At 51.5% G+C, this 15,788-nt stretch overlaps 1 protein-coding gene across 2 annotated transcripts; it reads right to left on the reverse strand.

Annotated features, from left to right (window-relative positions):
- Positions 1–3,686: 3,686 nt before the first annotated feature.
- Positions 3,687–15,160, reverse strand: TAL1 (TAL bHLH transcription factor 1, erythroid differentiation factor). Of its 2 annotated transcripts, none has more exons than XM_088536560.1 (6): positions 15,063–15,160; positions 12,479–12,603; positions 10,958–10,994; positions 9,421–9,849; positions 8,931–9,022; positions 3,687–4,725 (listed from the first exon to the last, which is right to left on the reverse strand). In XM_088536560.1, coding segments are annotated over exons 3-6 (942 nt in total). In that variant the 5' UTR covers positions 10,960–10,994; positions 12,479–12,603; positions 15,063–15,160; the 3' UTR covers positions 3,687–4,306. The 2 variants fall into 2 exon arrangements, with proteins under 2 accessions (XP_088392686.1, XP_088392681.1); XM_088536555.1 differs by having other exon boundaries at positions 10,958–11,107; positions 15,063–15,159.
- Positions 15,161–15,788: the final 628 nt, after the last annotated feature.

The following is a 15,788-nucleotide window of genomic DNA, read 5'->3' on the forward strand; positions in this document are numbered from 1 at the left end:
ACATGGGCTAACGCAAGCAGCGCAGCTCAAGCAGGCGGCTCATGCGGTCAGTGGGTGAGCACAAGGCATTTTAGCAAACTGGCTTTGAAGGCTAGGCGGAGCTTTGCAAGGTCAAACCGCTGTAAAATAAAATAAAATAAAATAAAATAAAATAAAATAAAATAAAATAAAATAAAATAAAATAAAATAAAATAAAATAAAATAAAATAAAATAAAATAAAATAAAATAAAATAAAATAAAATAAAATAAAATAAAATAAAAATGACTGGGCCTTCAACACTGTGCCCAGATCTCTTGTCCAGATCTCTTCCTGCTACTAGGGCTGGCAGCTCCAACCTGGCTGTTCTGCTGCACATGGCCCTTGTTATTCAAAAATACACATTGGGGGAGTGCTTTTAAACCCTCACCTTGACAGTTTTGCTTGCTGGGGAAAACAGCGCGCCGTTGGCAAAGCCAGCGCACCCGCTGAGGCCGTTTGTGCACCGGGAGGACCCGCGCGGAGCAGAGGGAGGTGGGCAGGGGAGATAACCCGCTGCGCTCCTGATATCTGCTCATCCCGGGAGGCGGCGGGACGGGAGCGCGGCGCTCCGATAAGCACGGACGGGCACTCACCGCCCTGCAGACGTTGCCTGAAAGCCAGCGGGCTCCCTCAATGTGTCCCCGTCTTGCACTGGGGACAAATTTTGCCCTGAAACCCTAGAAGCAAATGTTGGCTGCGGGGCTGTTAATGCTGCTGAGGTGAGTTTGCTTGTATAGAGGATGAGGTTTTGGGCTTGAAAAAAAGTGAGGGATGCCCTAGAATCCAAGCTGTAATAATAAATAAATAGATAATTAAATATAATTTAAAATATATAAATAATAATACATAAATAAAAGAAGCCTGTAGTGCTGCTGCCATTAAGCAGCCCGCTCTGTGTGTACGGCACAGGCTGTTATCAGGAGGACTGGGGTTATACACGAACATTTTCCAAGCCACCTGTAACGCACTTAGCAAATGTTTCAAGCTCAAGCGATTTTAAACTTATTTGTCCCTATAGCTGCGATACAGACTGATATTTTACCAAGGCGTGGCTGTCATTGCCTGCTAACAGGGGGCTGAGCGCTGCCTGCCCGAACTCCTCTCAGCCCTATCCCCATGTGGGGATAGCGGGAGGCTGAAGCGCGCAGGAAGCACGCGGGAGGCTCCGAGGCCGGGGGGATGGACGGCCCGAGCGGCGGGATTGCTTCACAGCTCTCCTTCCTTCCTGCCCCTCGCGCTCGCTTCCTCCCGCTTGTTCTCCAAAACCCGGCGCAGGGGCAAAACGCCCTGGACAAACTGGATGCTCGCGCTCCCAGCTCTCAGCCTGCACTGAGGCCAGGTCTCCTGTCCACACAAGGGACACAAGCACGGATGGACCAGCCTTCTCCTGCTGCTCTCTTGGGGGTAGTAAAACCCAAAACACCTGGACATGGGCTATCCGACGGCTCCTGCCTCCAAAACACAGAGATGATAGACCAAGCAGCTAAACCATGAGACGGGAGAGTGGAAGAAAGCAAGTGGAGGCTGCTTTGTAAAACTTTATTAAGAAATATCCTTGATATATTCATTATATATATATATTTATATATACACACACATTACAACAAATGTGTTTTCTAAATAGCACATCCACAGTGGGTCAAGAATCAGGGTACCAGGTTTGGTTCCTTCCTTTCTGCAGAAAAAATGCAGAAATACGAGAGGAGGGTGAGGGGGAAAAAAGGACAGGGCTGGAAAAATTGGGGGAAAAAAAATCGTCAGAAGAGAATTCAATCACACGGTACGACATGGACCGAAAGTGCCGCTTCGAAGAGAACCAGGCTGATGTTCCATACACCGAGACGTACAGCAGGCAGGAGGAAAGATGGACGGAGAGAATGTACCATTCAAATCACAACTAAAGTACAACTATACATAGCCCAGGGAGGCCTACGGTGTGCCCGGCTGAGAGGCTGCAGGGTGTGTGTGTGTGCGGGTGTTCGTGTGCGTGTTGGGAAGGTTGTACCATTTTGTTAACTTCTCGGCTACCAAAAAAGAAAAATAAAGAATAAGTGGGGAATGAGGAATTTGTGAGCATCGGTGATTTTCCTTGCAGCAGTTTCCCCATAGGGTGTTCAAAACGTAGCAGCCGCTTTATTTGTGTGATGGTGGCTCTCGCCCTCACCAGGAGGGCTGCTGCTTGTGTGTGGTGTGTGAGGGGACCCTCAGCTGCCACCCAGGCTGGGGGCCACCAGGCTCCTGCCCCCTCAAGCCCCCTGCCCTCCTCTGCTGCCCCTCAGACCCAGGTGAGCAGCCCAAAACACAGCGCCGGCAGCAATCGCTTCTCTTCCTCGGCCACCCCAGGCACCTCTGCCCTTGCCCAGCCCCACCAGGTAACCCCCCTTATGAAAAGTCTCCGTGCAAAGCCAGTCTTGGCCTGGGAAAGGGTTGGGGTTTTTTTCCTCCTTTTCCCCAAACTCAGGATCAGTGAAGCTTCCCAGCTTCTAGTTTCCAAGGATACATGCCCGGATGCTCCTCAGGCAATAGCTTCTGCTCAGCACACCCTGCTGAGACACACCAGCCTCACACATACTATTTACAAAGACGGGGAAAAAGAGCTAAAAACAATGGATCGAAATAACTAAATTCCAAAGTGAGCCTGGATCTAACTTGCAAATCGCAGGGCCTGAGTCCTCACACGCACACACACATGAATCCTCTGCGTTTCCTTGTATCTCAGCATCCCCGAGAAGGAATTAGCACAACGGGAAGCATCCTTGCTCTGACACTCTCAGTATTTTCCCTTATAAAGGATGGGGTTTTTTATTTTTTGTTTTTTCCTGGGCACAGGGGAAGGCCTCAGCTCATGCTGATCAGTGTCATCCTTGCAGTCAGAGGAAGAGCACCGATTTCTAGGGGGTCAGGAAACTGCCTCCTGCTTTTGAACTGCTTTGCTTCTCAAATGTCCTTTCTGGAGGGCAGCATCAGGTTGGAAATTTATTCCCATTTTAGCATGATCAACTTGATTATGACCATTGATTTCAAAGAGATCTAAACTCTTGGGAATGGAGGGTCATCCCCTCGGTGCTATGATCATGTCACCCCAAGATTTCGAGAGGCTGTGGCCTCCTACCAGCCTTGAGCAGACAAGGATCCTACCGATGCCTTATTTTGAATCCAGGGCCCGAAACCCAGCCTGTGAGGATTGGTAGAGGTGACCAATCACCATTTCACACACCAAAACCAAATATAAAATCATACTATTTAAACCCTTTTATAACCCTATGTACACACACATCATTACACCATTGATTTCGTCTTTTGTCACTTTTTTAATTAAAAAAAAAAAAAAAAAAAAAAAGAGCCCCCAGGTCCAAGGAAAGCTTCACTAGCAATTTTTTTTTCTTTCCAATTCTGAAATTCGTCTTCCTTGAAAGAAGCTCTGGCCCTACAGAAGCCCCGGGGAAAGCTCAAGGCTACAGGCCTTGGGTCTCGCCTATCGAGCATTATCAGCGCAATGATCAGGACTCGAAGGCAATGGGGAGCAGAAAACACCTATGTACCTTTTCGTTCAGTGGATACTGCATGACGGTATTAAGCAGACGTAATCCTATGTCATAAATATAACATCCCAAACAATCCAGAGTTAGGTTTAAGGAAAAAAAAAGAAAAAAAAAGAAAAAAAGAAAAAGTCTTAATCCTTTTAATAGTTCTTTGCTGAGGGCATTTTTCACCTCTTTAGAAAGGTACAGTCAAAAGCTCTCAGGCAACAAGAACACGCTGCCACAGCTTCTGCTCAGACAAGTTGCATATACTTCTTTGCCACAGGCTGGAGAAATGCTCTAGCACTGTCAGATCTCAGCAGTCTGCAGTGCCACATGCCATTGGAAAGCATCGGTGGCCTCAGCGGGCAGTGAAAGAGGAGTGAATGAGTTATGTGTCTCAGGTGGGTGACTATTCTGCCTTAAAAAGTGACAATTGTCAAATGGTCTGAAAACCCTCTAAATGCTGGAGAGGTATTGGCCAGGTTTTGTTCCCCTCCACAGAGTCATATTACGAGCAATATGTACAATGAAGATGACTTCAATGCTTTTCTTCTTTGTACGATCACGTACCTAAATGTTGAACGTCGATCTGTTTTGGTCTTGTTCTCAGCTAGCTCGCTGTCCTCTCCATCCTGGGGCTGTGAGAACTCAGAGTCCAAGTCCCTGGGGCCTTCTGTAAATGCAGAGTCAGAAATTCCAAGGGTACAAATTCCAGTAGGTCTTCCTTTCCCCTTCGTGCTTCAGGAGCAGTGTGGAAGGTCATCATCGCTGCGCGTTGCCTTCTACAGGAAGAATAGAGTGATGCAGGTTCCGTGTGTGCTTTGAATCTAGTGTTTCGTGTTCTTCTGTGAAGCTGTCTGGGCTTGCGGCTCCATCTAAAGAACTTCCACAGCTAGAGTTAGGAGACAACATGTCCTGCAGGAGGTCTTCCTGGACTATCCCAGAGTCTTTGTTCACCTTGCCCCTTTGGTTTCCCTCTTCCTCCTGGTCATTGAGCAGCTTGGCCAGGAAGTTGATGTATTTCATAGCCAGGCGTAAAATCTCATTCTTGCTCAGTTTTTTGTCGGGTGGGTGAGTTGGGATGAGCTTGCGAAGCTCTGCAAAGGCTCCATTGACATTCTGCTGTCTCCACCTCTCTCGGCTATTGGTAAAAATGCGTCGAACCACTTTTGTATGAGGACCTGTAATTGCAATGGCACAGAATTAGAAGCAGCACTTTACAGGCTGTTTACTACTGCACTGAACAGGATAAATTTTCCCAGTTTAACTGATTTATTTTAGTCACCTAATTTATCATCAAACAGTGAAATAGGAGTTCAGAGCTAACTGGATGCTGACCTGAAGAGCTGAGATATCCATAGCTTCTGATCAATCCAATGGGAGTGAAAATTTGGCTTCTGTTTTTATAGGTATCTGTTGAAATGCCTAAATTTAGCTCTTTAAGGAGGAAGGTTCAGGCCATGGCGCACAAGCTAAAGTTCAGGTAAGACTAGATGTACCCCCATGGCATATCTATTCTCTTTGCAGAGTGTCGGAGTATGTCCTGTTGTCACAGGTGAGACAATGACTAGGAGGGACATCTACCCACGAGCACTGTCCTAAGGACTCACCAAGGCTGTAAATCACTATCAGGACTGCAGATCCTTAGGACCATGGAAACCAGTTTATGTAAGAAGACTCTACCATGAGTACTTTTTACTGTGTCCTTTCTACCCTTGCCTCCATGAGGCTCTAAAAGCAGAAGGACACAGTCATTTCATGAAAGTGTCAAAGATCAACCACAATAGAACCCTCTAAGATGGGAAGTATCACACAAAATGAAAAAAACCACAAAGTATAAAGCAAAAACATTTGAATAAAATATCAGTGAGTCAGACACCAAAGGATAGGCTGGGATATTCCCACTCATATGTCATCCCTCCCCCTGATGTCCAACCTCTGAAATGTTTGCCTAACTGATCCATCCTGGTCCAAGTAACACCTTGACTCTGCTTAGTTGTTTAAGCTGACACCTATGCCCTCACCCAGCAACCAAAGGGGCAGGATGTGCAGAGAGGTGTCACCATAGCATCTCCACAAGATGCTTTTCTGCTCTGGGAATCTTCCCTGCCCTCTCACCTATGGGGAAAAAAAAAAAAAAAAAAAACAGCCAAAGAAGTGTAAAATGGAGAGGTCTGAGATCTCCCCAGGTCCCTGCCCTGCAGGACAGGATCTTAGGGCACAGGCTGCATCCACCTGACCCTAACAGAGGATCCTGCTCACTGCTCAGAGGAGAGGAAGAAGCCCAGATATCTGTCAAGGCACAGGAGAAAACATGTCCTTTCTGCCCCCAAAAGCCGTAGTAAGTTCAAACCTGCTTGTAACAGCAAGAACTGCCATAAAACAAAGTGAATGAAAAGTAGAAGCTGACAACTTTCCTCTTTCCCCTGCTTTCTTGCAGGATGTTTGAGGGCTTCCTGGGCTGCTGACAGCCGAGTGCTCAGCAAGAGTCTCCCCAGATGTTTGGGTGGAGAAGGACCTTCAATAAGGACCCAGATAAGCCAGGGGATGCCAATACAAGCAACTCATCTCATGCCTCCCAGATCCAGATCTAGTGCTCTATTAACACCAACGCTGCACCCTCACATAGCCTGGCATGGTCCTTCGAGGTAACTAGCGTGCCAGGGCTCAGGGAAAGGGAATGTCTCTCGCTCTGAACTTGCACAAGTGGCTCTGCCCTGGGGCAAGGCACTGGGCAGCAACGGGCATGGGCAGGGGCAGCCCAGCACCCTTAGAAAACACGGTACCATCTGCTGCAATAACACAAGGGTTTCAACACTGACACCCTCCTTCTAGCTAAAAGAGAAGTCACTCTTGAATCTAGAGGGAGAGGTAGTTCAAGGGAGAAGAAGTTTAAATCTTTTTAACCTTTTACCTTTTTTTTCCTCTTTTTTTAAGAAAGTTTGAGAAAAAAAAAAAGCTTAAGATATTGTTAGTTTTTCAAAAAATCTCAAAGCACCAGTCTTCCCAGGCACAAACTATATACTTTGTTCATCAGAAATTAATGACTAAAAGGCATTTATTTGTAAATTTTGAAATCAGAAGACTAACCTGTCTCTTTTTATCTGAGGGAACCTGTAATGCAGACACAGACTTCGACACTACTGAATTTTTTGATTCCTGCATCAAAGCCAGTAACTGAATTAAAATATCTCTTTTAGACAGAGATGAGTGTCTAACCAAAATATTTCAAGCAATGGAGAAATTTGAAACACTTCATAGCTTATCGGTGTTATAACAGAAGACTTTTTTTTTCCTCATAATGAAACTTGCTTCATAATTAATCTAAGCAAATGGCTGAAAAAAAAAGTCTGGATTTTTTTCTGGCTGATTGATGCTTTTTTAAATTGTAAATAAAGATCCAAGGAAAGCTGGTAAAAAGGTGAGATTCCAAACTTAATGAATATTTTTGCAGGTCCTTTTCTCTATTATTGTGAGTTTATGCAATTCTATTTTGTAAACCTATTCCACGGACCAATTTTTTTTTTCCACAAAAAGCTAAACAACAGTTGCCCAAACTATCACTCTTTTCCTTGCAGTTTTGAGCCTGGCTTCGGGACTCCTTCTCATTAGTGGGGGAGTTCCAGGATTTTTCCCACTTTAGCCCCTTTGCCCAAAGATTCTGGTGCTGTTTCTCCTAACGCAGTGAGGGAGGAGAGGCAGGGAAAGCAGCCCTGGTGCCAGCAGGGTCCCCAGCATGCGGCAGGCGTGACGATACTGGCGACATGTGGGGACATTGCCAGACCACCAGCAGGTCCCTGAGCTCCTGCTCCTTTCCTGGCAGAGGCAGCGGGTGGCCCATGGGGGCACAATGTCCCCTGCAGCACCAAGCCCAGGGAGCACCAAGGAGCTGCAGCAAGACGTGGGCAGCACCATCCACTCTGAAAAACCCTCCTGCCCTCCTGCATCTCTGGAGCACTAAGACGTGGAGCAGAGATGCAGAGCGCTGGAGCAGCCCGAGGGGATGCCTCAGCATGGGATACACTTCCCTCCCCACTGCGCTTTTTCAGGAGGCGTCACCTATATCCTCTCCCCCAAAACTCTTATCCAGTCTTGGGAGCTCCCATGACCCAGGGGCTGCAGGATCAAGCCCACTTAACACACCTGATCTGTTCCCTGGCCAGCACATTTCCAGACACCTGCCTGACAATTTACTTATACAGCTTCTCTGTAGCCCTTAACACCTAACTTAACAGTAGGTAAGTCTAAAGCTTTACTCAGACCGTGATTTTGTGGACACTGCTGTTCTCTGGTTTCACAGCTTTAACTGTAACCATTAAATACGCGGATCCAGCCCAAGATAAGATGAGCTGATTGCACTACGTGCTGCACTTTCACCGCTGCCCCGTGGTCTAAATAGAATAGACAGCAGAAAGTGGGAGCAGAAAGACTGATATACACAGAAAATGAAACGACTTCATCATTTCATATTTTTAAAAGATGTTGATTATGATTCGATTTAATCCCAGATTAACTAGGTAGAATGAAAAAGACTGGGAAAAGAAAGAAGGAATTTCAAGCTCTCGATGACTGAAATACATCGCTTGAAATTGCTAAAGAGAAAATGCTTCAATGATCTAATTTGTGCGGGCTGCCAAGGCTGCACATAAACGTGTCGTTCTTCCACGTGCAAATTAATCTTGGAAACAGCCCTTTGCACATGCGGCGTTTCCTCCTGTCCGGAGCCGCTTGCAAACACAGGCAGGGGTTTGCAAGGGCAGCGGGATCCTATCCTGCCTTCCCACTGCCTCCTTTCCATGGCAATCCGCTCAGCCTGCGGACAGGGATCCCCATCTCGGGCTCTCCGCTCATCTCCAGCCTCTGCTCGCGGGTTCTGACTCAAACCTGGCACCCGCACAAGCAGTTTCTGCAGCGGCGCCAGGTTAGACCGACACAAGGTTCAGGTGGGCTAGCAAAGGTACCGGCCGCAATCCGGATTGGGCCCCACGGAATTGAGCACGGTCTTATTCTGCCGCTTTTAGACAATTTAGAGGCAGTTGGGACCTTCCCGCCCAAGGCTGCGGTCTGCGCCGTGGAAGTCCCTCGGCTGAGAGGCTTTGCGGACGCAGCACGATGGCCCGGCTCCAGCCTTCGCGCTCCAGCAAAGACTTAAATTTAGTGGCTCCTCTGGATTTAAACACGAAACAATTTGCAGAACAGGGAGGTAATTACCCGTGCGCTGCCCTGCTTGGCTGGGCAGCCCTAACGGGAGCGGGGAGAGCTCCCATGCCACGGCCAGGACCTTCTGCTCCCGTGAAGATTTGGGGACATTGCGCAGCAATTTATCCCCTTCAACCTGCAACCAACAACCACCCGCGCCCCGGAGGCAGCGCCCGAGAGCTCTCACCGTCCGTGATCTCCATCTCGTACGGGGACGGTCTCCTCTTGACGCGGTTGCCGCCGTACATGGAGAAGGAGTCGGGCTCCCCGAAGAAACCGCTGTGGGCGAGAAGGGGAGGGCGGTGAGGGCAGCCCCGACGGCAGCGCCCGCGCACGGGGGAACAGCGGCCCCCGCGCTGCTCCGCGGGCGCCGATTGTGCCAATATTATACCGAGATCAAGCTGCCCCCGACGAGCATCACCTTTACTCCAAGCCCCTCTCCCTTCCCGCGCTACGTTTCTATAGGGGACCGCGATATAAACGTGGAATATCTGGGGGTTTTCTCGTCTAGAAAGGACGGCAGCTCGTCGGGATTGGGGAGTTTTGTTCCCCTTCCCCTTCGGGAAGTTAGCAGCATGCAGCCCCGCGCTGCAGCACGCGGAGCGCCGCGCAGGGAAAGGATCCCCCTCCCAACCCCGGGGGCAGCGGGCGCGGGGCCCGGGCGCAGGGACACGGACCTGTTGATGGTGGCGAGCGGCTGGCCCAGGTTGTAGAGCATGGCCCTGCCGGGGGGCTGCAGGGGCAGCGCGGGGGGGCTCAGCTGCACCATGCGCGCCTCGCAGGCGGCCTCGGCGGCGCGGCACGGCTCGGCGCCCGGCGCTCTCTGCATCGCCTCCCCCGCCGCCTCGCGCCCTTTTATGTCCAGGGAGCCCCCCCGGCGCACGAGCTCGATGACGGGCACGGCGGCGGCGGGGGGCCCGGGGGAGGGCCGGCCCGCCTCCTTGGCGGCCCCGTTGAGCAGCAGCTGGGGGTCTCCCGGCGCCTCCATCCCCCCGCGGCTGCTCTCCGGCTCGCTCGTGTTTTCCGCTTCCGACTCGTGCCGCCGGGGGGGGCGGGCATCGCGGGGGTCACTGGGGGGCGGCGGCGCGGGCGGCCTGTCCATCGTCCTGCGGAGACAGAGGCAGCGGTGAGGGGCGCCCGCACGAGCGGCACGAACCGCGCGCCGACCCCCCCCCCCACCCGTCCTCGCCGCGCAGAGCCCGCACCCCGCGGAGCCGCCCGTGACGTCATGGCAGGCTCGGGCCCCGCCGGGCCGTGACGTCATGGCAGGCTCGGGCCCCGCCGGGCCGTGACGTCGCGGAGCGCCCGCACCCCTCGTGCCAGCGCGGGGCTCCGCGGGGGGTATCGCGGCGGGGCAAGGGGCTCCGCGCCCCGGGCCGGGCCGCGCTGCCCGCCCCGAGCCTCCCGCTTTGTCCGTGGTCCCAAGCGGGGGTCGCTGCTCCCCCCAGAGCCGCCGCGCCCGGGGGACAGCGGCGCGGGGCACCCGCCCGCAGCCCCGCTGGCACCGCCGCTCGGCCTGTCCCTGGCGCCTCATTTGTCCTTCTCTTATTACCACCATTATTATTACGTTCTTTTCTCCTTTTTTAAACAGTAAAATATACCTCAAGTCGCTTTTGGAGAGAGGGGTTTAAAATAAAATATAGCGAAGCAAATCTCCCGCCCGTGCATTACCTAATGCAGGAAGAAGGAAGAGGCCAGGCGCTGTGCACGGAGCAGCCTCCGTACGCGGCCGCGCAGGATTATTGTCTGCAACGTCCCCCGCTCCCTTCGCAATTATAACGATTGCTATCGGGACAAGGCACCCAGCGCTGAGGGGCGGGAGGGGTATCGCGACTATTGCCACATACTTTCTCCCGCCACCTTCTTCGGGCGTGTTTTATTATTATTATTTATTCTCCCCTCTATAAATAAGGGACTTCGGGGACCAGAAAGTTGGAACATTTCGGGTCTCATTCCCAACCTTCCTGCTGGTTTGGGATGGGTATTTTTCCTCCTCGTTTCTGCTAAGCTAATTGAACCCGACCATTGAATTGCGAGAGAAAGCCCCCCCCCTTTTTTTTTTTCTCTCTCCTCATATCTCTCCATCTCTCCTGGGGAGGAAAAAATAATCCAAAGCACCAGCTCTCTGCTTTCCCTCCAGCCCCCTCCCCGCCAGCCGTCAAGAAAGAAAATCTAATTGACTATTCCGATATTGTATAGGAAGAGATTACTCACATGTGTCATATTTAAGTAGGGACACCGCAAGTCTCTCCTGTTTCAACAAAAGCGCTCTCAGTGTCAGGCTGAATTTACTCCTCCCACCTCAAGGTACTTACGACTTTACAGAGAGGAAGGACACCCGCATCGGGATAAAACTGCTAAATCCTGGGAGGAAGAGAAGGCGGGGAGAGGGGTGAAGAGAAGAGAGGGTGGATCCCCCGGGTTCACCTCGGTGCCGAGGGGTGCAGGGGACACGGGCAGGAGGCCCCGGCCCGACGGCCGCGCGGAGAGACCCGCGTGGGCAGCGCGCCCGGCGCGGCCTCCACGGGGGAGGCTCGGCCCCCCCGACCTCCGCGCCGCCTCGCGCGCAATGAAATAACACAACATGGGGGAAAAAAATTAAAAGCGCCCCGAGCGTTACACCGATTTATTATTATTATTTTTAGACATATTCCGTGCCCCGTTGTGCCGGGAGGAAATCCCAGCCGCCGCGACTGGCGATGGGGTTGTTTTTACGCCGTTTCCCCCTCAAAAAAGCGGCGGCTTTTCTCCCACACCTGTTTTGCTGGGCTGAAAAATTAAATGTTCAAGGTCGGAAGGGGGGGATCGGTGCCGCCACCCTCCGTGCGGAATCCGCTGCCCGCCCTCGCCCCTCGCGCGGCCCCGGCCCTTTTTCTCTTTAGTGGATCAACAGGAAGGGAACAGCCTCCCCCCCCGCGCCGAACGAAATCACGAAAGCGGTGTTTTTCCCTCTGTTAAAAAAAAAAGAAAGAAAAAAAAAAGAAAAAAAGGGGAAAGAAAGAAAGAAAAAAGAAAAAAAAAGGATAAAAAACGAATAAAAAGGAAAAAAAATCCCAATAATCCCGACGGTGTTGCCTCTCGCTTTTGTAGACTTTCATAACGAATAAAATAATATAATATAAGCCCAAAGCCGCGTTTTTTTTGCATTCGTTGGGGGTTAATGGCATGGAGAAAATGGGGGCTCATTAACTCCCTCCCCGCTTGTTTCTGCCCTAAAAAAACCTTTGTTTTCCAGCCGCGGATCGGCAGGAAATTTCCACCCCAGAAACGCGCCTCTCGCTCCGCGCCCTTCGCGGGGAAATCGCCCCGAAGGGCTGGAGGGGAGCGCGGTAAAGAGGGGGGGACCCCGCCTGGCAGCGGCAAAAGGGCCCGGGCGGTTCCTCCGGGAAGGGCCGCGGCCCCCGGGCCCGGCGGGTCCCCCGCGGCCGGGCCGGACCGGACCCCCGTTCTGCAGCCCCGGGGGGAGCCCATCCCCGTATTCCCCAGCGGGAAAAGCGGTTTTTTTGTTGTTGTTATTCTCCTCCATAAAAAGGAAAAATATAAAATGAAATGAAATTAAAAAACACGGAAAAAGAAAAAAAACGGCAGAGAAGGCTTCAGATTTTGGATTCCTCCCTCTTTTTACCTTGCATGGTGCGGGAGACCCCCCGCGCACCCCTTTTTCCCCCCCAGAAACGCCCAGCCACCCCCATGCCAGCCCGAGCCCGTCGCAGGGCTGGATCCCTCTCCACTCACCATTTGCTTTTCATTGGGAAAAGTGAGTGGAGCCATTTTGTGGCCTACGCATCACGGCTATATTTGTAGTAAGTGTTGGGTGGCTTCAGCTGGGTAGGCTCTAATTCCACATCACGTCCAGTTTCCTATTTAGTATGGAGAGCGGAACACTACTGCAATGTGGCCGAGAGAGATAAAACCCCAGCAGTGGCCCGCCTGCCCTGATAAGCTTCTAAACCCATTATTTATGAAATGATTCATTATTATTTGGCAATTTTATCGAAGGAAAGCGGAAAATTATTGCAGGGATATGCATAGGAATAACTCCGGAATGCATGCCTTCTAGCTTTTTATGTGTGTGTGCTTAGATGCTCTTAAAAAGACACTGCGAGGAAAAAAAAAAAAAGTAATAAAAAATTGCACTGTGGCGGCCCACATCTGAATAGCGATTCTTTATTTTAGTCCTCTTGGAGGTTATTATGCCCCTGCATTTTTTTTTGATTAAATATGGAACACCTACTCCGTTCTTAATTAAATTTAATGAGCCAAAATAAATTGCTGGGGATGCTGAGAGGGAAGGGGTGTGGGCGGCTTTGGGACGAGAGGAGGTAAATAAAACACAGTCGAGACACGGTGTTTTGGGGAAAAGGCACCCCCAGCTCCTCGTCGCGTGGCCACTGAGGGGCTGCCCGGGCTCCTCCGCCCGCGTGAGATGGGGCGACCCTCGGGGGCTACCGAACCCTGGGTGGGGGGGGACTGATTTGAGGGACCAGCTGAGGGCGGGCAGAGCCCACGCAGGACCTGGAGGACACGGGGCGAGCCCGCGGGGCGGGTACGGGGCCACCCGCTTTTTGCAGGGCAGTGGGACAGTTCTGGAGCCCCAAATCCGAGGTGCTACCGACAGAGCAAGGGGCAGCTCTTGAGGGCTCAGGGGGTTGTTCCCGTTCTCACCCCAGCATCAGTCAGTCCAAAAGAGAGGGGCCAAGGGGGGATTTTCGATCGCTCGGGGCACGTGTCCTCCCCACTGGCCCCGGACAGCCAAACGTCAACGAAGTCGCCAGCGGAGGCGGGCGGGAAGGACAGCCCGGGGGCTGAGCACGTCGAGGGGAGCCCCTCGGTCCCCGCCGCGGGTGCCGGGGGGCTGCGGCGGCCTCGGGGCCGGTGTGAGGGCACCGTGTCCCTGTCCCTCCGCTGCAGCCGACGGGAGGGGAGCGCGGGGCGCGCACCTGCCGGACCCGGGGCGCCGGGGTCGCTATTGTCCCCGGCGCCACCTGCGTGCGCCCCGGCGGCGGGAAATGCCGGAGCTGTTATTCTTGTTATTCTTCCTTTCCCTCCTTCCCCTGAGCCCCCCGCTCTGGACGCGGCCGTGGGAGAGGTTTCCCGCGGGCCCCCCGGGCTCCCGAGCGCGGCGTGCGGGGCCGTCGCGCCGGGGGCCGGACCGTGCGGGCCGGTCACGACGCGCCCGGGCGCTCCGTGCCGCCCGCCAGGAAACGCGGCGTGAGCGGAGCGGCTCCTCCGAGCGGCAGGAAGCGTCAGAGATAGAGCAGCCCGCGCCGGCCCCCCGGGAGCTCCGCGCGCAGCGGCCCCGGCCCCGCGAAGGCCGCGGCCCGAGGGACGGACACGAAGGGACGGGGGAGCTCGGAGCAGGCCCAAGGCTTCCCAAGCAAAAGGGACAAGGGGTTTCTTCCTTACTTACTTTCTTCCTTACTTCAAGGCTATTTCTTTCTTCTTCCTTTTTTTTTTTTTTTTTTTTAACTTCTTCTCTCTCCCCCACCCCCCATTTTTTCTTTCTTTCTCTATTTTACGTTCAAGGAAAACAAAACACCCCCTCCCACCACCTTAGGCAGAGCTGCCCCCTCTGCACTTTCGCGCTTGAGTTTTGCCCTGCAAGCAGCGAAGCTCAGAGCCTGTTTTCAAACCCTCCCCTTGGCTGCAGAAGGCGGCATTGAACAGTCATTACCACTGAAAGCAGCAAAAAGAGTTAAGAAACGCTCACACATTGGGGTACAGGACACTAATTGGTTTCTCTTGGATGTATTTCAAGTCCACAGTGCAGTAAATGTGTTAGAGAGGAAAACACACATACAAACCCCCAAACACCCCTACGACCCCGTCTTTAAATCATTGACAGCTGCACTATGAAAGGAGAAGTAGTTTTAACAAAGTTTTGTTGTTGTTGTTCTATTAATTAATGTTTCACTTGTTTGAAGTTGCTCTCTAGGATCATATAATTTGCATAACTTAACATAACACCCGCCCCTGGCCTGAGCTGGGTGCAAGTTTTAAGGCTTTTGTCTAACTGTTTTTGCAGCCCTCAAGCATTTGAAGAAAGTCTTCGAAATATTGACCAATACAACTGCCATCTTCCTGTGTTTCCAGACATTTTACAATAGGAAACAAAGAACAAACCCCGAAAACAATAGTGCAGAGGTATGAATTGCCTCATTCATCGCCGTAGAATGTCCAAAAACATTAACTGTTTTCTGACTACTTCAGCAGAAAAAGCCTGCCAGAGACTAAACTTGTGCCAGATCCATTAGATTTAGGGACAGAGAAAGGTTTTTTTTTTTTCCTCCCCATCCTCCTCTGTGTGAAAAAGTTGCACCTTTCCTGAAGGGAAACAAATATTCCTGGTGCTGGAACAGGCTGCTGTGAGAGGAAAAAGTTCTGACGATGCTGGAGAGCAGGGAGGGAGCTGCTGCCTTCCCCGCTCTGAAGGGGAGAACAGTTTAGTCCACCCCACTTCTTACTCCACCAAGTTTACCTGACTGGTAGATACTGGAAAAGAGTCTTATTTTGTTGTAATAAATTAATTGGGATTCACTTAAAGCATGAACTTGCACTGGAGGAGCCCAGGGCTTTACCAGGGGGTGTTTTAACCTCTAATCTCACCCCTGCAGAAGCAGAAGCTGCACTTCTTTCAAGCCATCGTCACTACTAAAATGCAAGGTGTGGTCAAATTGACACTAGCTCAAGCAGCTCTGGGCTGAGTTAAGGGGAAAACTCAGGGCTCTACCCTCCTTAAATTGTCTTTCTTAGTAATGAGCAGTAGAAATGGGAATAAATTGCAACTTCCAGTGCCCATTTCTGCTCTCCAGGTAGCACGTTACACCCGAGCACCCCAAGCCAAGCAGGGGTGGCAGGGGCAGTGCTGCCAAAAGCACCTGAATTGTCAAAATCAGCAGCAGGTGAGGTCGCTTTTCCATCACCAGAGGGATATAAAATCCAAATTACTTCCATTAGGATATAAAGTAGCCTGCAAAACATAATCGCAAGAATATCCATTTCACTTAAAAAAAAAAAAAAAAAAAAAAAAAAAAAAAAAAAAAAA

The sequence above is a fragment of the Tinamus guttatus genome, unplaced genomic scaffold (genome assembly GCF_059628265.1).
Source record: "Tinamus guttatus ecotype Peru unplaced genomic scaffold, ASM5962826v1 Tinamus_guttatus_pri_ptg000044l, whole genome shotgun sequence".
NCBI lineage: Eukaryota > Metazoa > Chordata > Aves > Tinamiformes > Tinamidae > Tinamus > Tinamus guttatus.